The 23,165-nt window shown below is 39.1% G+C and overlaps 1 protein-coding gene across 1 annotated transcript; it reads left to right on the plus strand.

Moving 5' to 3' along the window:
• The first annotated feature begins 1,625 nt into the window (after positions 1–1,625).
• On the plus strand, positions 1,626–7,478 carry LOC309395653 (uncharacterized protein). The gene is made up of 5 exons (XM_081960084.1): positions 1,626–1,776; positions 2,990–3,148; positions 5,115–5,243; positions 5,334–5,471; positions 6,722–7,478. Exons 1-5 carry the CDS (start codon positions 1,774–1,776, stop codon positions 6,809–6,811), a joined length of 519 nt encoding a protein of 172 aa, XP_081816210.1. The 5' UTR covers positions 1,626–1,773; the 3' UTR covers positions 6,812–7,478.
• Positions 7,479–23,165: the final 15,687 nt, after the last annotated feature.

Here is a 23,165-nt window from a genome sequence, read left to right on the forward strand (position 1 = left end):
TTGGTTACATTTTAAATGTTATTTTTAATATTTTGGGTACTTTTAATCTTTGCTTCCAAAATTGATACATTCAGGTCACTTAATAAAGCTCATTAAAAATCGTAAATTATGTGAACTATCAATAACCGACAGGAAGTTCACGAATCACTTTTATCCTGTGATCTCCTTAAAACATACTTTTGCTTCACTTGTCGGTTATTTCACCTAGGAACTCATTCATGTCAGTAATTATTTGCCAACTCTCTGTTTTCCGTTCATATATTTTTGCTTGAGCTTTTGATTATTTCCGATAGTCCTTCAGTTTAATACGATCCTTATAGAAAAGTGTAAACAAAATAAACAAGAGGCTTTACCAGTCTAAACAATGATTCGGAAGGATTTTGTGAAAGGCTGGAGCCAAAAAACTTTTAGAAATAAGTCGCAATAAATGCATCGCAAGAGTTTCCAGTACTATTGTTCTGATCCTGTTGAGACCTTGATAAATTTATCTCCACTGCTTGCTTCTGTGACAAGTAAATGGCTAAACACTAAGAACTCAAGTACTTCAGCAACAGGGTAGTCAACGTCTGGAATGCCCCGAGTCCGTTGTTACAGCCTCAAACCCTCACAAGCTTCACTCAAACTGTCTACAGTGGATCTCCCCCCATTCTCAAGAGGTCCTTAAAGGGGGCATGCATATGCGCCCCAGCGTACCTACCGTCCCTGTCTTATTGTCCCCATTTATCTGTATTTACTTGCTTTGTTCATGTTTATGTTCATACTTATACCTGTTATGTTGTACATGTTAGACAAATAAATAAGTAAATAAATAAATAAATAAATCCTGCGTTGTTAGGCTTGAAGGTCGGTTACAATACAATACAATACAATACAATACAATAGTAGAGTTGGAAGGGACCTTGGAGGTCTTCTAGTCCAACCCCCTGCCTAGGCAGGAAACCATATACCGTTTCAGACAAATAGCTATCCAACATCTTCTTAAAGACTTCCAGTGTTGGGGCATTCACAACTTCTGGAGGCAAGCTGTTCCACTGATTAATTGTTCTGTCAGGAAGTTTCTCCTCAGTTCTAAGTTGCTTCTCTCCTTGATTAGTTTCCACCCATTGCTTCTTGTTCTGTCCACAGGTGCCTTGGAGAATAGCTTGACTCCCTCTTCTTTGTGGCAACCCCTGAGATATTGGAACACTGCTATCATGTCTCCCCTAGTCCTTCTTTCTCTTAAGCTAAACATACCCAGTTCCTGCAACCTTTCTTCATATGTTTTAGTCTCCAGTCCCCTAATCATCTTTGTTGCTCTTCTCTGGTTTGGTGTTCCTGCTGGACCAATGTGGCTACATTGCTGTTTCATTAATGAAAGTGGTCAAAAGCCAACGCCTTATTCCGAATCTCCCTACCGCAATAATCTCAGCACAGACTGAAGCCACCCTGACCTCACTTGGCTTATTGCAAACTAATGTGTCAACCAGCAGCTGCCCAGGGAAACCAACGCTCAACCTCCTCGCGTCCTCGGTTTTGGTTACTAGGAACGCCAGCGCCTCGTTTGTTGTGTATCCAGCGGAAACTGCAACACGAGCTCCAAATGGCGTCACAAAGCCCGGCCGTCACTCGCGGTTCTGGATTGGCCTCGGGCGTAAGGAAGGGAGGCGAGTTTTCGCGGGAATCTCTTCTGTCATTGGACAATCCGGGCACGTTAGAGGCGGGACGTAATCGATTCTTGCAGGTGGTTTGGTTTGTGTGGTTTCTTGAACACGGGAACCCAGCTTCTGTAAGAGAATGGTGAGTGTTTCTTTCCCCCCAGGCTTTGCTAAAGGAAATAATACCTGCTCATCTTTCTGTAGCCTTTCTCACGCATTCCCCTCCCTCTGGATCTACTTAACTGAATTAAGTTACAGCATCATGAACTCTTTAGCGATCACAGTTGCAATTCATCCTGAACCCAGTGGCTTTCGGATCCCTTTTCGCGCCAAACCAAGCCTGATTGGCTGTAGTAAATCTGTGCCCTATTTTACTCGCGGATATTTTTAGAACCCGAGCAAAGTAAAAACCGACCCGATATTTTTTTTTTTTTGAAAAAAAGTGGTGCATCTCGATCTTCTGAAGTTCTGCTGGGAGGGGGGAAAAGTTTTCCTATTTATTCCCTGATAAGTGTGCAGAAAACTGGTGCCTTTTTTTTTGCCAGTGAATATACCTGAGTCCTAAGTACCGTAAATCAAGAAATGCTTCACGAGGGACCATGGGGCGGTTTAAATAACATTAATTGTATTAATACAGTGGGTTTTGTTTCCTCTTTGCAGTGTTAATACTTGTAGTAAAAAGGCACCGCATGCGTGGTTTTCAGCCATAACTTGCTGACTAAGCTCCAGCGGGCTAAAAATCATAGTTTATAAAAGGGCTGTATTTCCACGACAACTCAAAAGTAAACATGGCTTAGTGCCATGTCTGACGCCACCTTCCCAGTCTTACTAAAAATTGCAAGTTTTTGCAGTTTATTCCCATCCTTCAAGTGTTTCTCCCCTTGAGAGAGCATTCAAAGTACACCTCTGTTTAGACAGATAAAGTATATGTAATTGAAATATGGTTTTAAGGAAGAAACCTTTATGTTTTCTACCAACTAATATGTTTTATATCTGCTTATATCTAAGCGCAGTACAATATAAGTACCACATATATAGTGAACATCTACACTTGAAAGCAACATGTACAAATAAGGGAGAATATTTATAGTTCAGGGTTGAAATGAGGGGTCCTTGGTATTCTCTAAGTTTTGATTGTTTTCTTTCATTACCCAAACTAGGTAATATCACCAGTGCTAGTAAGGAGTGGGGTTTGGTGTCAGTTTATATTCTAGTAGTGGCTTGCTCTCTCAGTGTTGGTGAGGGTGGTCTTAGCAGTTCTTTGGGCTGTTTACTATTGGCTTGTTTGCCGATGTGGAAAATAAGTTCAATGAAATAGACATTTCAAACACTATTTTAACTTGCATTTATTGAAGGCATCTGGATTCAAAAAACCAGGTTTGAGTGGCACCCATCGTCGGAGAGGTGGTGGGTTAAAACATGAGCTTTCTGAAGATCAGAAGCAGGAGATCAGAGAAGCTTTTGATTTGTTTGATACTGAAGGGTGCGGTAGCATTGATGTCAAAGAACTGAAGGTATATATTAATTTTCCTTGTCTTCTTTAACAATTTGGTTTTATTTGGATTTTTTTATACTGCAATATTGTCTTACAACTCTATGGTATTACCCAAAGTGGTCTATTAAGGGCTACATCAGGACTAGCTTGCAAAATCCAACTTTGCCATATCTGTTTGTCATGTCCATGGAAACCCAACTTACAGGTTACCTTATTTCACTTCGCTGTTTCATTGCTTAAATAAACTTTGTGCTAACTGAAAATAGTGTAAAATATGGGTACCATAGTACAGTACTTCAGTAAAAAACTGATGATACTAAACTCCAAACAATCAGATAATTTCATTCAGTGGTTTCATGTAGATGTTGAAAAGGAGGGGATAGAGGAACTCTGCAGCATCTCACAGAGGAGTCCAGGGGACAATCTCCCAACCAACTAGAACCAACAGCCCTTGGAAAGAGGAAGAGAATAGCCATAAAATGGTGGTCTCAATTCCTAACCCAAAGAGCCACCTCAGAAGGATACTGTGGTCAGTAGTATTGAAAGCTTCTAATAGATCAAGGAGCATAACGATGTACTATCTGCCAAAAGTTATCAACAAATGCAACCAAGACTATCTCAATACTAAATTCCAGCCTGAAATCTGACTGAAATGGGTCTAGATCAGTGATGGCTAACCTTTTCATCCTTGGGTGCCTAAAGCATGCACACATGGGCGGCAGCAGGTGCGCCCACACTCATAATGCAATGTGGCCAGTCCCCCATGCATGGATGCATTCCCCCCGCACATGCGCATGACCCTCCCGCCCCCCGTTTTGGGGTTAGCAGGCCTCCCTGAAACCTCCTGGGATGAAAAACAGGCCGGGGGGGGGTTGTGCTGTACAACCCATGTGCTTCCTCGCCCCCTGCGCATGCACACGTGACCTCCCCCGCGCATTCGCAGTGAAGCTGAGCTGGGGCAATGGGTCATGTGCCACCTGTGGTATGCATGTCATAGGTTCGCCATCACAAGTCTAGATGATCTGTTTTTTCCAGGGTTTTAATCAATTGCAAACTAACAATCTTCCCAAAAAGGGAAGGATGACGATTGGTCAGTAGTTGTCAAAACAGTTGGGTCCAAAGATAGCCTCTTGTAGAGGGAGCATACCATACATTTTGTGCTTTATGGATCAACTCTTGTTTCTGATTTGAAACTTGAGTTCTACCAGGTATAGATCAGAAAACAGGATTCCCTCCTGGACAAGGCTCCAAGGCTTCACTACTTTCATTAGCAGGCATCTTTAACCTATCGTTTCATGAACATAAATGCATACATGTTGATAAGATTTAGCACAGGATGTTTTTCCAGCCTTTATGCAGCTATCTTATTGGAGAGAAAGGGAGAGGGAAACAGCAGTCTCAGGGAAACAACAGCAAATTGTAATTTAGAGTTAGAGTTAGTAAAAATATATGGAAATGAAATTGCATGGAAATTGTTAAACCAATAGAATATGAAAAGTAAGAACAATGGGGCAATTTCCATGGATTAAACAGAAAGCAAGCTAATTGCAGATCCCTATTAACTCCTATAGTGAGACTGAAGGAGTAAGAGCAGTAAAAGATCTAAGACTTAATTATGACTGTATATTCCTTTATTGGGACGTACTTTGTAAAAACTACATAAAAGAAATAGATGACATGCTTGAATTGGAATCTACTCCCAAACAGCATTAAGATGTTTAGAGTAGCCTAGAGTAAGAAAAATAGGCAACAAATAAAGTTAACAAACAAATAAATGAATACATTATTCTGTACAGAATAAAATTTTGCAAAGATCTCTATGCCTAGTGGAACTCAATTTGGCCCACATTAAGAACCTATCTAGTATAAACTGGGACAACAATGGAACTTCTTTAATCAGGAGAAACTGCTTTAGGCAGAAACATTTGTAGGTAATTTTCAAGTATGTATTGGATGTGTACAAGTTATTAGCTTTTATATTGCAGGTTGCAATGCGTGCTCTTGGTTTTGAGCCAAAGAAAGAAGAAATTAAAAAGATGATAGCAGACACTGGGAAAGATGGAAGCAGCACCATAAACTTTGAAGACTTTTTAACAATGATGACCACAAAAATGGTAACATGATTTCACTGTCATTAAAGAGAGATGTAGGATGCTTGGAGGTGTTTTTGTTTTATTTTACTATCTTACCTTTGTTTTTGTAAGAATGAAAAAGATTCTAAAGAAGAAATTCTGAAAGCTTTCCGACTTTTTGATGATGATGGTACAGGCAAGATTTCCTTTAAAAACCTAAAGCGAGTTTCCAAGGAACTTGGGGAAAATTTAACAGATGAAGAACTGCAGGTAACTGTTCAGCTTTGCATAGCATTTTGGACTTTTATGTCATGTCACTTAAGAGTTGTAATTCCTGCTCTTTATTGGTTTCTAATAAAAGTTTATTTTCTCTTCAAACTTTGGTTCGTTTTTACTGATTGGTCTTTCTGGTGTTGTTTTCCTGTGTGGTTAAAACTATTGAGTCTGTTTTAGTCATTTTTTCAGTACACTTCAGTTTAAGGTCTGAATTAGCTTCTAATATACAATTCATGATATTATTTTACAGAAATTTTATTATTTTTAATGCTTCAGTTTACAAAGTGGAAGACAATTAAAAAGTGAATAAAACCAAAACAAAGAGATAAAATAAAGGATCTAAATCAGTTTGATATTTATTTATTAAATTTATATGCCATCTATCTTACTATCAAGCAACTCTGGGTAGGTTATAATGCCATAAATATCAGAATAAAACACAAAGAAGATTAAAAATATTAAAACATTGGGCATTAAATTAAAATATTGAATTTAATAATAAAGTAGATAAAAGGATCTCATGCCTAGATGGGGTGGAGGTGGAATCTTCTTGATGTCTTTTTGATATACAGTTTTTACAACCCACATTTTGTTAGTTGTGGGTCTAAAATTAGGTAGGGGCACCTCGTTAAGGAGCTGATAAAATTATTTTAATAAGTTTTTAACATGTTACGAATTACAGAAACACAACCTTAAATGTTGTTCAGTTATGGTTTTCCAGTTTATCAGTGTGTATAGAATAATAAAGAGCCTTATACCAAATGAACATGTTCAGTCTGCATTTAGTGGTGACACACTTTTACAGAATTCACAATCCATCAGGACAGTTTTTTATTTGTTTCTTTTCCCCTACCTGGTATTCAACATTACAAGGTCATTGTATATATTCTATGAAAAATAGCCTCTATTTATCCCCCCTCCTTAGATACTTTTTTCCCCTGAACAATATGAGCGTTTCTACAGACCCGAGGATTTTTCTCAACCCTAATCTCTCTGTCACTGGTAGAATGGTGGTGTCATTTTTATATGTTTAAGAGCTGCAAATACTTATAAATTTGTTCTTACATATAACTTTACATATAACAATAACTTCTTACAGTATATATAACTCCTATAATATTTGAAGTTTAAACATTATAAAAGTTATAAGTTTAACGCTGAGGATGTATTCCATGAAAGTAGTGTCAGATGCTTCTAGAACAGTGCCTAATCTTCAGTGGTTCTCTCCTCCCCTTGCTTCCCAGGAAATGATAGATGAAGCTGATCGTGATGGAGATGGAGAAATAAATGAGGAAGAATTCTTGCGAATCATGAAGAAGACCAATCTATATTAATGGTTCTTTACCCTTAAAAATGACTTGGAAATTATAAACATGCTTACTGTTTTATAATGTATAAAAAGGGTATCCGGTTGGGAGGGATTTTTTAAATTTATTGTTTATATCATTGTGATGAAGTCACGATTCATGCATGCTAGAAAGCTTGTTGCACCTAAGAAAACGGGGTTGTTTTCTGAATTATCATCTGAGATGATAACAAAACTTTTTGATAATAAAGTTATACCTTAACATGCATGCATTGCATCATATTTGACACATACAGTTAAATACAATTTGCTTTACCTGGCCACAAAAAGCTTAAACAATGACTAAGCTATAGGTAGTCCTCAATTTACAACAGTTTATTTAGTGACCATTCAAAGTTACAACGGCACTGAAAAAAGTGACCATTTTTCACACTTGCAACCTTTGTAGCAGCCCTATGATCGTGTGATCAAAATTCAGATGCTTGGCAACTGGTTCATACTTATGATGGTTGCAGTGTCCTGGGGTCATGAGATCACCTTTTGTGATCTTTTGATAAGCACTAACTTATCAACTGCGGTGATTCACTTAACAATTGTGGCAAAAATGCTGTAAAATGGGGTAAAACCCACTTAACAAATGTCTCACTTAACAAAATTTTTAAGCTCAATTGTCATACGTCGAGGACTACCTGCAGTAATTTTTCTGCTCTGTATTGCTATAAGCATCGAAGTCAGAAGTCTAATTTTATGAAAAAGAATAGGGAGGGGAAATTAAGAAACATTAGATGAATAGGACATTGTGTGAGTGCCTATGTCTGTGTGTCTGTCTGACTGAGTCTGAACCCCTTTAAGTCGGTGTTGACTCATGGTGACTTCTTGAACAAGTCCCTGCAGTTTTCTTAGCAACACTTTCAGAAGTCTTCAAAAAGAGGGGAAAAACTGGATCCAGAAAACTACAGACCAATCAGCTTGTCATCAATACTTGAGAAAATCCTGGGAAAGATAAACAGTGGACAGTTACACATATCTAGAAATGAATAAGGTGATTACTAGAAGCCAGCATGCTCATGTTTGCCATGACCTGCTTTTAACCCACCTTATAATGTCTTCGCTGATAAAGTGACTAAATGAGTGGATCGGGCAAATGCTGTGGATATAGTAAACTTAGATTTCAGTAAGGCGTTTGATAATGTAGATCATAGCCTACTTGTTGATAAGACAGAACAGTGTGAGATAGACTGGATCACCACCAAATGGGTATGCAGTTAGCTGACCAAATGCATTCAGCATGTAGTCCTCATCAGAACTACATGGAAGAAAGCATGCAGTGGAATATCTCATGGATCTGTCTTTGGCTCACTGCTCTTCAACGTCTTCATAAATGATCTAGATGGAATAGAAGGGGTGCTCATCAAATTTGCAGACAACACCAAGCTGTGGGGAAATTGTTAAAATAAGATTCAGAAGGAGCTTGACATACTTGAACACTGGGCTTTATTCAGGGGTGGGTTCCAGCAGACAGTACTGCTAATTCACTGATGTGCGCACTGTGTGCACATGTGCAATGTAATTAAAATTGTTCTGTGCATGCGCTACCCTGAAAACCAGTTTGCGGGTATGGCAGGCCTTGGGCGCTGCCACTTCCAGCAACCCAGACCGCCAAACCACTACCGGTTCAGCCGAACTGATCTGAATCGGTAGGAATCCACCACTGGCTCTATCCAATAAAATGCAATTCAATTGTGAGAAAAGTAAGCTCTTACACTTAAGCAAGAAAAAACAAATGCAGTAGTATAGAATAGGTAGTACCTGGCTCAATAGCTGTAACTGTGGAGAGGGTTCTTGCTGTCTTAGTTGATGACCACCTGGATTTGAGCCATCAGTTGCTGCAGCTGCTAAAAAGCCAATGCAGTCCCATCCTGCATCAACAGAGGAATAGCATCAAGATCACACTAATGAGTTCATACTTGAAATACTGTGTCCATTTCTGGTCCCCATGATACGCAATAGATGCTGAAGCCCTAGAAAGAGTGCAAAAAAGCAACAGGTGGCAAGGGGTTTGGAGTCTAAATCGTATATTTACTGTACCAAACTGGCTCTTAGCATATTAGAAGCCTCAAGGTTCCTTACGTTAATTATAAAAACCAATCAGATTATTTTTCTCTTGATGCATCTATAGTATAGCACTACTTCATTCAAGAACTTGTTAGCTGTGTAGTTAAAGGATACTAAATTAAGACCTACGTGTCTCATATTTTTATAATGCTGATAATAAAAGTTCTTCTCTTGAAGCATTATCCATATGGCAACCTGAAATCAGAGTTGTGTTTTCCTTATCCTCAGATTTCCCAAACTTCTTTATATGTCAGAATAACCCCAGACGTCTATTTCAGCTCTGTTTTCAAAAAAAAAACAAAAAAGTGAGAAATGGTAATGCTTTAACAATTGTGGAGTTAATTTTAAGGAAATATATAAAAATACATTTTGGTTATTCAAGTTCATACTCGCCTGTTTAATGGTCAAACTACCAGATACTAAGAGAAAAAAGACTAGAAGTCTCCCATCTGATTAGTTTTTGCATCTTAAACTGGCAGGAGAAAGTGTGATATTAAGCTCCATGCCAGCCTTGCTTAATCTTTCACTTTTCCCCCCTAGAAATTTCCTGTCAACTCCACCTCAAATTGCTTTATCCATTAGAAGAAAATTGCTACAGAAAAATTTCAACACCAAAAAACAGAGCTAAACAATTATCTGCCAAACAGTGGAAACATGTTTTGTTGAAAGAATGATTCAAAAACTGAATTTAGCATGTATCCTTTGACTATTTTTTATTGTGTTTTTCACCCTATTACCAGATAATTGAGCAGCAAAATTTAGTTTGCGAAGGATTGGCATTGCATTTTCTTACTATGATCTCACTAGAGATCATAGTAAGAAAATAGAGATCATAGTAAGAAAGCTAGAGAACTGCGTTTCTTGATTTTGGTTCTTGCATAACAATGAAAAACTACTGTGGTCACTATAATGAATAAGATAGTATAATGTTTTAATACGAAAATAATTATAAAGAATCCCACTATTCTGACCACTTATATCTATGTTTCACTTGCTATATTGGATGCCATTTTGCTTAGTTCTCTCAATTTGATTTAAGCCACTTCTGGGACTTGCATGCCACTCCATACATAAATGTGTATATGCAAAATTATTACAGCATTTGAAATTTTGAAATTTTTGTATCAACTTTCAACTTGGATAAAAAAATTAAACATCTTTGTAGGAGGCATGTTTACATTTCTGATTTTTTTAAAAAAATGATAGATGTTAATAGAATTCAATACATTTATTATTCAAGGTCTTTATTTCTACAAATATCTGTTAATCTTTTTACAGATTACTAAATTAATAATGGCAAACATCAAAGGGTGACTGATATTTTTCTGCATTTCAAACATGCTGTTGTGTCTCTAAATTTGTCTTTTAACATAACAGATCCATAGCCCAAGAAACTGCTTCATAGCAATTCTTCTATTAACAAGTCAAAAAGAATGCTATACCATCAGATAACAGATATTCAGTGACCTATTCATAAATCTTGACACTTCAGAAGTTCAGAAATTCTAATCAATGAAAATATCAATGTAATATTAAAAGAAATTAATCTGGCAGCCTAATCAAATACTTGGCAATAATAATGCAATAATGATATCGAAAATAGATGGTCTCTGCAATTTGGTGATTCAGTTAATGTGTTTTTGATTTCCAAATAGCATAACTATAATAGATACGGACAGTGCTTATTGTGCAGAAAACAAAGTCTCAGAACTAAGATCGTATGAATCATTTATTCCATCTCATGTGATCTGTGTGCTGTATTCATAATGTCCAACGAATTCGTAATTCTTTTGGCTGCCTATGTCTATGTTTGAATGCTTAACAAAGACTAAACTATTTTAACTTTTATTATGTTTCTCTCTACTATTTTGTTTCTAATCTATCATTAAGGCAGACACCAATTTTCTCTTCTTGAAATGGCCTTCAAAGTACTAAAATCGTGATCTAGATTGCCACAAATTAGACCCATCTGGGGGAGACCGGAAATTAGATAAGTAGAGATGAAAATATGGAGAAGATTGTGCATCAAAACACATCATGTGGAGTCATAATCAGATGCTCCAAGGAAGGAAGCATAGTACAAGATAAGGACTCTGCCCAAGACGAAAGGGGATTTCTGCTAATATAGTGCTGTCACATAAGATTAAAGGATAACTTCGGAAATATGATTCCCACCTACATTTTTTTCTTTAGGTTTACAGTAACAATACAGGACATTTTTTAAAGTTCCATTTCGCAATTCATAGCGAAACTGAGCTTGATTAAAAGTTACTTTGCGTGTGATTATTTTTCTAAATCTTTACACTTACAGCATAAAATTATCAGCGTTATCATTCAAAACACAAAGCTATTCTGTTTTATTATATATATATTATATATACATACACACATACTTCCCAGTCTCCTGTTAAAATTAAGCCATGAAATACAAAATGCAGAAAAACAATATGAAATAGAAAGTAACAGAAATGGAAGGCAATAAGGAAATAAGGAAAAGCAATAAGGAAAAAGGATACTAACTTTGTTTATAACAACTCCATTCACTGTGCCTTTCCATATCTTCCTACCCTTAGAAATTCTTCTATATTATTTCCCATGTAATTTTTTTTGAGTTCATGAGTAACATCTGATAATGTCTCCTCCATTCTCTTGTCGGATATTTTGATCTCATTTGATCATTTCCTAAATGTGCAAACCACCTCAAAAGGGTTTTTCATACTAATCCTATCTTTTGCCTTCATGTTTATTCATTATCCATTCATTTTTACTACATCTTTTCTTGAATTGCCAGCAAACTCAACTAAACTTTCTCACTCTTCAACTGCTTCATTTATGTTGACATGCTCAACCTGTATGCAGAAAGAGCCTCTTACACAATTGATTTTACATCCTTTGATAAAGATGTATTCCTTTTAACAAACTACATACTATACATCACTGCTTCCAGAATTTGCATATCTTCACATTTCTTAACATGTTTTCCACAATTAACATGCTAAAAATACACATCTACTTGCTTTTGTTTGTTGCCATTTACTTTTATCCTGTCTCATTAGCAACTCAAGGTGGCAAACATAACTAATACTCTTTTTTCCTATTTTCCCACAACAATAACTCTGTAAGTTGAGTTGAGCTGACTGTTATTGGCCCAAAGCCTCCTAACCAGCTTTCATGCCCATGGAAGGACTAGAACAAGTAGACTCCTGGTTTGCAAGCCAGCACCTTAATCATTATTCCATACTGGGTCTGTATAATATATAATCATTTACTTTTTCGGTCAAACACAATTATCTTAGTTTTTTGATACTTTTTTTCAGATTGATAATACTTGCTGCATCAATCAATCTAATATTCACTGTCAGCATTTGCTCAGGTGTATTTAACAAATTAATCACTTCTATTTTTTCATACATTGCTATTACCTTTCACTTTGCAAATGGAATAAATGTGGATGTGGTGTTCTTCCAATTACCAAGCACAGACGCTGACGTCTCATATGTGTCCTGCAAGTTGTCACTATAAGCAAACCACATCCACAAACATTTCTCCATTTTTGCACTAATTACATGTGCAGATCTTTTTTCCCAGATTCAGCATTTAGGACTTTTTTTCCATGGATATTGACACAATGGCATTTATTTTAATCTACTCTTGAACATAATGGTATCATTCCTATTCTTAATCTTTAAAATATCCCTTCTATTATTCACTTGTTTCAGTTTCATTCTCTCCCAAATCATCACTTTTATTCCTAATACCCTTCATTCTGCAGAAGGTCTTCATTTACTTCCATTTCCAAAACAATTCTTTATTCCATCAAAATTGCCCTTTATTTTTTTTCCTTTTTGTTTAATCTTAACCATACTTTGATAAAGCAAAACAAAAAGTCTAACAGTCCAGACAACATCATCCAAATATTGTCTCCTGGCAGACCCTAAATTTTGGTTACCCAAAATTTGCTATGTTATGCTTAAAATTTAGACCAGGGGTTTGTTCCATTTCATGTACTCGTGATGGCGAAATCATTATCTTGGTCTTCCACTAATTTATTTGCAAGTACTCTTCATTGCAAAACAGGACAAAGCCTTCTGAGACCTTCAAAGATCAATTAAATTTTTATGACAAAAGCACAATTGAATTAGCATAAATTACCATATTTTGGTCTATAAGATGCACTTCCCCACCCCCACAGACCCTTCACTGCCAAGCAGCTGATTGCCAGTTGGATTGGCCTCCTGGAATACTGCCAATCTGCTGTGGGGATCACTGCAGATCGCCGCTACCAAATGGTGGTAGCCATGATAGGTGGCAGCAGCAAAGCGTTGGCAGTGATGCCTGTGCCTAGAATAGCTGATCAGCTGTATTCTGGGAGGCCAATCCAACCACCAATCAGCTGCTCGGCAGCGAAGGCTGCAGCATTCACGGAGGAGGCAGAAGACATGAAGGAGACAGCCATGGAAGCATTTCTGGTTGGCCAGCCCACTGATCAGTGGGGCTATGGGAGGCCAGTATCCAGCTGTTGATCAGCTGACAGGTGGTGGGTGTAATGAAGCATAGCCCTGACAAGTCACATGCTGGGGCTGCAATAACGTGCTGAAGCTGAAGAGTTTGCTGTTTGCTGCCATGACACTAGCCAGATGAATATTGGATGGATGCTGGGAGGCAGATTTTTTTTTCTTGTTTTCCTCCTCTAAAGCTAATGTGCGTCTTATAGACCAAGCATCTTATAGACCAAGAAATATGGTAACATGCTCCTCTTTGAGGGCTCTTTGGTGCTTTCTGAACTTGTTTGCTTTCTTGTTTCCTTACTCAAACTAAGAAACATCATTAGTAGGGTGAGGGCTTTGCTAATGCTAGGGGAAATAAAGAAAGGAGAAGTTCCTCACTAAACATTATTATTTGTTCAGGAAAAGATGTCTACTTGTGGGATTCTGACAAGAGTTCGGGGAGAAGGATGTGGAGCAGGCTGGGATGATAAAGCAGGACCAGTGTATGTGGGGATCCAGCCGAACAGGATGGAAGGGAAATAGCCAGGGGGCACACACAGAAAATCTGGAGTAGTTGCAAGTGCAAACAAATGCAAGGATGCTGCAGTGGACATAATTTCAGCCATAGATCATACAGTAAGTACTTTTGAGGGGAGTTGGGTGTAATTTGAATGGTTGCTGTGTCACCAGTCATAACTGAAGGGCTACCAGTAAAGAAGGCCATGCTAATCACTAACCACAATTAGGTTATATATATATATATATATATATATATATATATATATATATATATATATATATATATATATATATATATATATATATATATATATATATATATATATATATATATATATATATATATATATATATATATATATATATATATATATATATATAATTTTATAAAATCATAAAAATATTTGCAGTTGTGAAAGATGGTATTACATTGTTTGCTGGGAAATTTATCTTATTTTTAAACGTATGAGAACATTTGATTTTTTTTGTTAAAGACAAAATTTCTTCCTTTGTCTATAGTGGGGTTCTTATCTTCCATTTTTGGTAGATTTTGGGCAATACAGTAGGGAAATTAATTTTTCACCAGCTTGGCTAGTTTGGGTATTCTATATTGCAGTATAATGTGGAAAACAGGGAATCAAATTAAATCATTCCGTGGTTATTGTATTTGGACATAGCATGTTACATGAATGCTGAACTGTCTTGTTAATCTGAATGTATAGTTTAGTGTGCTGTGTAAATCCAACTGATGGCTCATTATAGTGTATGATGAACTGTGTTATAGTATGAGCTGAACACAGGCTCCCAAATAGTATAGGACAGGGTTGTCAAACTCGATTTCATTGAAGGCATCAGGGTTGCGTTTGACCTCGAGGGGCCGGAGTGGGTATGGCCATCTTGACATCACTCGTATCAGGGGTGCCTGTGGAGGCCCGAGCACTTTGCCAATCTAAACAGGCTCCTGAGCTCCATTTTTGGCTGCAACGGCTTCCTGTAATCTTCTGCCAGCAAAAACAAAGTTCAGGAGGGCCACCTGTGGTCCTTGCAAGCTGTTTTTGGCTATGATGGTCTCCTGAAATCCTCTGCTAGAGAAAATAGAGGTCGGCAGTGCCCCCCCCCCAAGCTTTGTTTTTGCTGGCAGTGGCAGCAGGGGCCAGTTTTTGCTGCTTCCAGGGCGGCCCTGCAGACCAGATTTAAACACCCCGTGGGCCAGATCTGACCCCAGGGCCTTGAGTTTGACACCCTGGTATAGGATCTTACCCTTCAGATGAACTGTTACTCAGGCTATCAAATTACCAGAGGCACTCTTCCCTTTAGTTCAGATTTCACTGATCACACCAATTCACCCCTAGAAAGGGAAGAGGAAGTATATCTCAGAAGAGAAAAAGTTGAGTACGTTTGGTAATGGCAGAGGGCAGTGGCAAAAAGGAAAATTGAGAGGCATGTTTGATTCAGATCTAGATACAGTATGATTCAGTACAATCTTATTTTATTCTTTAAAATAAGATACTTTCAGCCTTCCAAATGTCCTTCTGACTCTGAATCACTCAGCACCCTAACTGAGTCACATTCATATCCCAAGCAGATATTCCATTGCCTTTCCAGTTTAAGCTTGCTTAATTCACAAGGGAATTAGAGGGGAATAATTAGGAGTTCAGTATTGCTGTGGCTGTCAAGATTGAACTGCTTTGCTTCTTTCAAACCTATTGCTTTTCAACTTGCCAAGGAACTGGAGAGAGGGAGATGGAATGTGGAGAATGTATGCAGGGATCATGAGAGCTTGGAGCGAGCAAGGTCACCGCTGCAGGTGCTCGAGAAAGAGATGGACCGTTGTCATAACAAAAGACCATGTCATAATTGGACAAGGTGATCAACCAGGGGTGGGGAGAAGAAAAAGGGTTGTTTAACCCTTAACCACAGACATGCTATTTTGGCTACGCGATTACAGTCATGAGGTCATAATGACCTCACTAGCAAAAAGACATTCGATGTTTTCATGGTTGGATCTAAACATTGATGTATAGAGCAGTAAACCAAAAAATTATTAAATCAGCATCACGGACGTCACTTTTTCTTTCTGCATCCTTGAACTTCAATCTTGCTTTTCTAATTTTTACATTGGTCCACTGAATGATGGCACTAATAATTTCTTTATAAAACAATAATTTCCAAATCTTTAGGGGAGTAGGTGAATTTCTGAGATTTCTAGCTGCTGGCCATAGTCCAGGTAATTGCACAATATTGTGACTAGCGGTTCCGGATCTATTGCTTCCAAAAGGTGCAGAAGACCATTTGAATTTTTTCTTGCCATATAAATTATTGCACGTCAGATTGCACCTAGTCATCAATTTAATTGGGAGCTTCATCATCGCTGATGTAGCAGGCAGTTCCTCATTGTCTATTACAAAATTTTCATCACAATCCGATTCCACTTCACTCAGATCATTCTCTGCTTCTCCATACCATTTTAGAACAGTTTATTCTAAGTTTGGATCACCAAATCGCACTCTTTTTGGTGGAAAACCTGGCCCCAACATTACAAAAAGAAATACATTAACAAAGATGTGCAATCAAAATGACCAAAAGTCAAATTCAAATGCTATTACAGAAAACACCAAATAATTGATGCTGCATACACTCTTATTGGTGGGAAAACAAAAGCTATTCGCAACCAGAATGCTCCACTTCTAAAAATAGGAGTGTTTCGAACACTTTGGAAAACTGTTGTGGTCACTATGACCCCAGGTCTGTGGTTATGGGTTAATTGGGCAAGCATTTGCATGGGAAACCAGAGCTGATTTCGTTTCTTCAGTACCAACATGGTGTATCCAATAAAGTTTTATTTTTGGAAATTCAATTCTCCTTAGTGTTTCCTTGTTTTGGGTTCGCTAATTGGACAGTTGACATTAAACCAGCTCTCCTAACTCAATTAAGCCCAAGAGAGCTGTAACCTGTTCTGACCCCCCTTCCTCCTTTGCCCACACAGAACACACTCTGGAACAGTACAAGGGAACAAGGTTTATTGCACAAACAAACAGAAGGTTCCGTGGCAGTAAACCACCAAGACAAAACTCACAAAAACAAAACACGAAAGCAGCTATCCAGCTTGCTAGAATTCCAGACTAGAACTTCTGGCATAAGTCCTCTGTTGACTGCTGCAAAGGGCGTATGCACAGTCAACCCTTTTTATAACCTGGAGAGGAGCTCCTGATCAGCAGCTGAGAGCTCTTATCGCCGATAATTACGCCCATGCTCCTTGCGTCTATGGGCGCGGCGGTAACGAGCGTCCAGGAACTCCCTGCTCAGTTCTGACTCACTGTCTCGTGACTCCTCCCCGCTGCTCCAAGGCATGGCATCGGGAGCCCCCCCTCCTCTGGCTCTCACCGCTGCTCCATGCCTCAGGCGCCTCCTGGTGGCCGACCAGACTCTCCGATCCCTGCTCAGCGTCGGAATCCTGTCCAGGGTCCCCCACCTCCTCTGGAGCCGACTCATAGGGACCTCACTCTCGGAGTCTGGTGGCAGCAGCAACGGCACCTGCTGGGCCACAACAGTAACCTAACAATGTTCAGAACAGAGCAAAAAACTGATGCCACAGCAAAGCCTGGATTGTTCCCCTCTTGGGGGGCACCAGTAGTCATTCAAGTGGATACCAGAGTTTAACAGTGGTAGCATGATCCAAAGTGAGAGTAGAGAAGACGGAGCAACCACCAGTGCATAAAGAGGGGATTGTGGCTGGATCCATTTGTCCTGATCCAAAGGCATGATGTGGTGAAGGCAGTCAAGTTGAAGTTCCCCTTGGTTCTCTCTGGAATGGCCATTACTCAAGAGAGCAAATGGAAGGCACGGAGGGCTGCAGACTGGGAAAAGCCAGGGGAGTGTAAATTCCTAACAGCATGCCATAGCCCATCTTTGGAGCAACTGCATGAAATATTTGTCAGAATGAAGATGCAGGAAGCAACGCCGATGAATCTGTCAGTTCCAGGAATGGAGCTTAGGATGGGCCATGTATTGGTAGCCCCCTCCACCACAGAGAGTGAGACTGGGTAGTATTGTTCAAGGAGTTGGGGCCCCTCCAGCAGGGGCTGCCATTGCCCTGGCTGCAGCTATGGGGCAAGTCGAGGGAATCCCTGCAGCAGCAGAAGCCCAGGCACAAGCAGTCCCCCAGGGAGCAGGGCTGCCACCCTATCTATATGCTATTTTGGGATGAACGGGCCCCCCTGCCTCTAAATGCCATGTTTGATGAGTGGTCGGAGAAACTAGTCTACTTCCTGAACCAGGCATGGAATCATCTGGAACACTATGGGGCAATCCACCCAGCTGAAGCTGCCCATGTGAATGCCATCACATCCAACCTAGAGGATGAGGCAGAAGAGGAGTGATGTACGTCCATGATGAAGGAGCATCCAAGCTGTGGGAAGCGGATGTCCTCCTGGATGTACTTTGAGGCATGTTTGGAGATCCTACCCAGGTGTGCTGAGCAGAATTCACGATCCGTGCCATAAGGCAGTGGAATCGGCCAGTAGCTGAATACATTCAGGGGTTTCATAGCCTGGCTGGGAAGCTGAGAGGATGGCCGGATGCTTACTAGTCTACCACTTCTGAAACGGATTAAATAAGGAGCTATACTAAAATTGCCTGCCCCAAGGAATTCCATATAACCTCAGGGCACAGTATCAGCTGGCGATCATAGTAGATCTATACCTGTTGGAGTACCAGCAGCACAGCGCATAAGAGTTGCCCCCAAGGTCAGGAAAGATACCCACCAATGTTCAAGGGATCAAGAGCCCCTTCTGCCATCCCTAGGGAGAACCCATGGCACTTGCCTGCTTCCAATGTGGAAAAAGAGGGCCATTGATCAGCCAACTGCCACAACCCATGTCAGCAACAAGGGGCCTGAGCCAGCCAAAGGCCAAGAAGGGGAAAAGAGAGGGCAAAAGAGAAGACACAGTTTGCATAGGAGATCATGGAGATCTCTTCCTCCTCTAGAAAGGGGGAGGGAACTCCAACCCCCAGCAACCCAAACCTGGTCTTCTACGAAAGTGACAGTGAAGGGGATGGCGATCTAATGGTAAGTGGAGCCATCATCCCTTTGATCACCCAGGTGGAGATGCTAATGCCCCACTCAGGGGTGTGGGGTGTCTTTATGGCCCTGGTAGACTCAGTACTGCTCAGTACCCCACACCATTGCTTGAACAACCTGCCAAATGTCTAACCGAAACATTAATCCTCAGATCAGAAAGACATGAGGAAACTATACATTTCATAGTAGTCTAGCTAGGAGTTTCAGCCATCCAGCAAAGTCTAGAACGGCAGCCGTGGTGCTCTTTAAAGAGAAGATGGGTCTTTGAGATTATGCATGGATTTTCACAGAATCAACAGTGTCTGTGTGAAAAACATGCATCCTACCCCGTCGTGAAGGGCATGCTGGGATACCTGGCCAAGGGAAAGGTATTCAACAAGCTGGACCTGGGAGAAGCATGTTACCAAGTAAGAATAAAAGAAGGCAATGAATGGGAAACTGTTTTTGATTGTCCTTTAAGGTTTTTCCAATTCTGAGTGATGCCTTTTGAGCTGCAGGGAACACCCATGGTGTTCATGCAACTAATCAACAATGTGTTACATGAGCACCTATATAAAGGGATGTTGGTGTGCCTGAATGATATTCTCATTTATTTTGAGACAATGAAAAACCATGTGAAGCTAGTGGGGGGAGGGTTCTTAAAAAGTAACACAATGATGGAGCAATAGCTAAGTTGCTATGTAAACTATCAGCAAACCAATTGGGCGGATCTCCTACTTTTTGCAGAAGTGTGTTCTACTTTTGCAGAACTCGGTGATAGCAGTACTGAATTCATCCCTTTTAAAGTAACCACAGGGGTTGAATTTGTACGAATGACAGAGTTTTTAAGAGAACCTCTTTAAGAGAGCTGGTTTTGTTTCTTCAGTACCAACATGGTGTATCCAATTAAGTTTTACTTTTGGAAATTCAATTCTAAAAGTGTTTCCTTGTTTTGTGTTCACTAATTGTACAGTTGACAGCGGCGTTTAATATAAAAGCCACTTATTTTGTATTTTTTACTCTTATGGAAAATATTCCCACACTACTGATTGAATAACCTGCAATGTCTTTTTTATGTACTTAACAGATTCAAAAGGTAACTACCAGTATTTCCTTGGAGAAAATATGTTTTCATCTTTCACACAAATTTATCCAGATGTTATACTGATTAGTGTTCCCATTTAAATGTATGTGCCCCAGATTTCTGATCTAAACTACTGATAGGAAATAACATGAATGTAAAAATAATATTGAATAGATTTTTAAAATGTTTTTGTTTTAACTGCAGGATGTCATTTTTAAAAAAAGTCTTAGCATATTCTGCGGAAAATGTTTACTAAGAAAAACAGCTTAGCTTTCATTGATGTCATGAGAACTGAGGTAACCAGCAAAAAGAAAAAGAAAAAGTCCCTAAAGGCAGCAGACCAGTTTCAAGTAAAATGCAACCACATTGCCAGAATAGTAACTTCAGAATTGCAATGCTTATGATCATGCAAATGATCATGAACACGATGACAATTTCAACAATGAGATAGTTAATCATACCTGTTTAGTTTTTAGTGGTCTGGGGAGAAAGGGTGATTCACCTATTTCCAAAGCATTTCTCTTTGGCACTTAGATAATTCATGTGCATAAGATATGAACAGCTAAACTCTCAAATAAAACAGCCAACTATCTCTTGAGATCTACAGTCCCCAATTATAATGTACCTGGTTTCACAGGGTAATTGAAATTTCACAAGCTAATTTTGTCACATTCTTTGAAAGCAGTTCTTCCCCTCATAACAGATGAACTGCATCTAACCCAGTAATGACTAAACTATAGGAAAATAATTTCTTAACATTAACAAGGGTGGGTGGGGAAACTTAGATGTTATAATGTAAGACAGTAAGATAACTGGGAAGTAAGAGATGGAGAGTAAATGGGCAGAGTGAAGTAAAATTGCCTGAGCTTTCCAAAGTGGAATTAAACTTCAGAGCATGAAAATTGTTGATTCAGCATGTTTCCAACATACAGATTAGAAAAAGCATTTGATGTTACCAGATGAGATGTATATCAGGCTTCAGAAAGAATGACATAGGGGACTATGGGGAATTCTACCACTTTAAAGCAATATCTCCGTGGTCATGTGGCTGGCATGACTATACGCCAAAGGAGCACGGAACACTGTTACCTTCCCACCAACATGGTCACTATTTTTCTACTTGCATTTTTATGTGAATTTTTATGTGCTTTTGAACTTCTAGGTTGGCAAACGCTGGGACAAGTAACAGGAGCTCACTCCGTTATGTAGCACTAGGGATTAGAACCACTGAACTGCCGACCTTCGATCGACAAGCTCAACATCTTAGCCACTGAGCCACCACATCCCCAATTACAAGTCTAGTACACAAATGAATAAGTTTGTGTATTCAGACTTTTAAATCTATTTCTACTTTATCTGAATATTTATTGAGTGTTTTTGGTTATATTCTGTGTGCTTATAACTGATGTTTAGACTTGACTTTAAAATAAAAATATTTTTATTCACTTTTAATTATCATTAAATTTATATGCTGCCCATCTTGTCGAAAGGGATGTTTGAATATTGCCCTGGAAATGCCAAAGAAGGCTATTCAGTACGAAAGTAAAATTATTTCAGAAGTATTTAATTTACATACATCATAAATACATTAAAATAAAGTTTATAGAAATTGATGCAAGTAAGTACATATGTGTTACAAATGCACAGGTTAAGAATTATGACTGAATTTCTGCATATGGGTTAGTGATTTGGCTTAGTATACTCTTAGAACCGAGCTCCCTTATGGCTTGTAAGCCAAGATTTATGACTTCACAGAATATGCAAACTTAGCCAACACTAACCTCTTTAACAAACTATGAGTAAATGAGGTACACTAGGAGTTTTTGAAATGTTTGACCCAGTAACTGTGTGTATGATGGGCTTACAGAAACTGGGAGACCTTTTGTTGTTGTTAGTTGCAAAGTCCTGTCCGACCCATCGCAACCCCATGGACAACATTTCTGTAGGCCTTCCTGTCTTCTACCATCCCCTGGAGTCCATTTAAACTCACGCCTACTGCTTTGGTGACTCCATCCAGCCACCTCATTCTCTGTCGTCCCCTTCTTCTTTTGCCCTCAACCGTTCCCAGCATTAGGCTCTTCTCCAGTGAGTCGTTCCTTTTCATTATGTGGCCAAACTATTTGAGTTTCATCTTCAGGACCTGGCCTTCTAAAGAGCAGTCAGGGTTGATCTCCTCTAGGACTGACCGGTTTGATTGCCTTGCAGTCCAAGGGACTCATAGAAGTCTTCTCCATAACCATAGTTCAAAGGCCTCAATTCTTTGGCACTCAGCCTTTCTTATGGTCCAACTTTCACAGCCATACATTTCAACTGGGAAAACCATAGCCTTGACTATGCACACTTTTATTGGCGGGGTGATGTGTCTGCTTTTTACTATGATGTCTAGATTTGCGATAACTTTCCTTCCCAGGAGGAAGCATCTTGGCTTTAGTCCCCATCTGCGGTGATCTTGAAGCCCAGAATAAAATCTGTCACTACTTCCATTTCTTCCCCATCTATTTGCCAGGAACTGAGAGGGTCGGATATCATCATCTTAAAGGGAGACCTTTAGATGAAAGCAAAGTGATACCAAAAGCTCTCATCATTTGATGCTATCTCAAGATTGCCAGGAGTTCTGCAGCCTAGCTATGGTAAGCCTGGAATGTATATTTTCAGTATGCCTACATGAGAATAGTGTGTGTAAGACAAAATGATGGGCTGTGCTTATTTTATAATAAAGGTGTCACAATTCTGAAAGGTCTTAATTCCAACGCATTGATATCTCTTAACTTTTGCAAGTCACTTTGGGAATCTGTAGGATGTCTAGAAATGCTGACACATATAAGACTGTGACCACAACATCACTTTAAACCAAAGTGTCAGAAAAATTGTCGCTGAAATCTGTTTCATAGAACTGAAAATGAAGCCAAAGTTACGGCAGTTCAATGAAAGAAATCCCGAAGGTTATTGGTAGGCAGTTATCCTGTTTTTTTCTCAATTCATTCCTAAGTCTTATTTACTACTAAGGCTGTGAAAGCAGGATGTGTGGGCATAGCTTTTCTTTTCTTTTTTGCCACTTTTTAAAATGGCTGCCTCCTTTCCTGGAATTCTCTGGCTCTCTTCTGTAACTACCACATGA

The sequence above is a fragment of the Natrix helvetica genome (assembly GCF_964273705.1).
Source record: "Natrix helvetica genome assembly, chromosome: 7".
Taxonomy (NCBI): domain Eukaryota; kingdom Metazoa; phylum Chordata; class Lepidosauria; order Squamata; family Natricidae; genus Natrix; species Natrix helvetica.

Coding starts and splice junctions, on each gene's coding strand:
- LOC309395653 (XM_081960084.1), top strand. Junction 3,149..5,114: donor TTGATGTCAAAGAACTGAAG/GTATATATTAAT, acceptor TTTATATTGCAG/GTTGCAATGCGTGCTCTTGG. Junction 5,472..6,721: donor TAACAGATGAAGAACTGCAG/GTAACTGTTCAG, acceptor CTTGCTTCCCAG/GAAATGATAGATGAAGCTGA.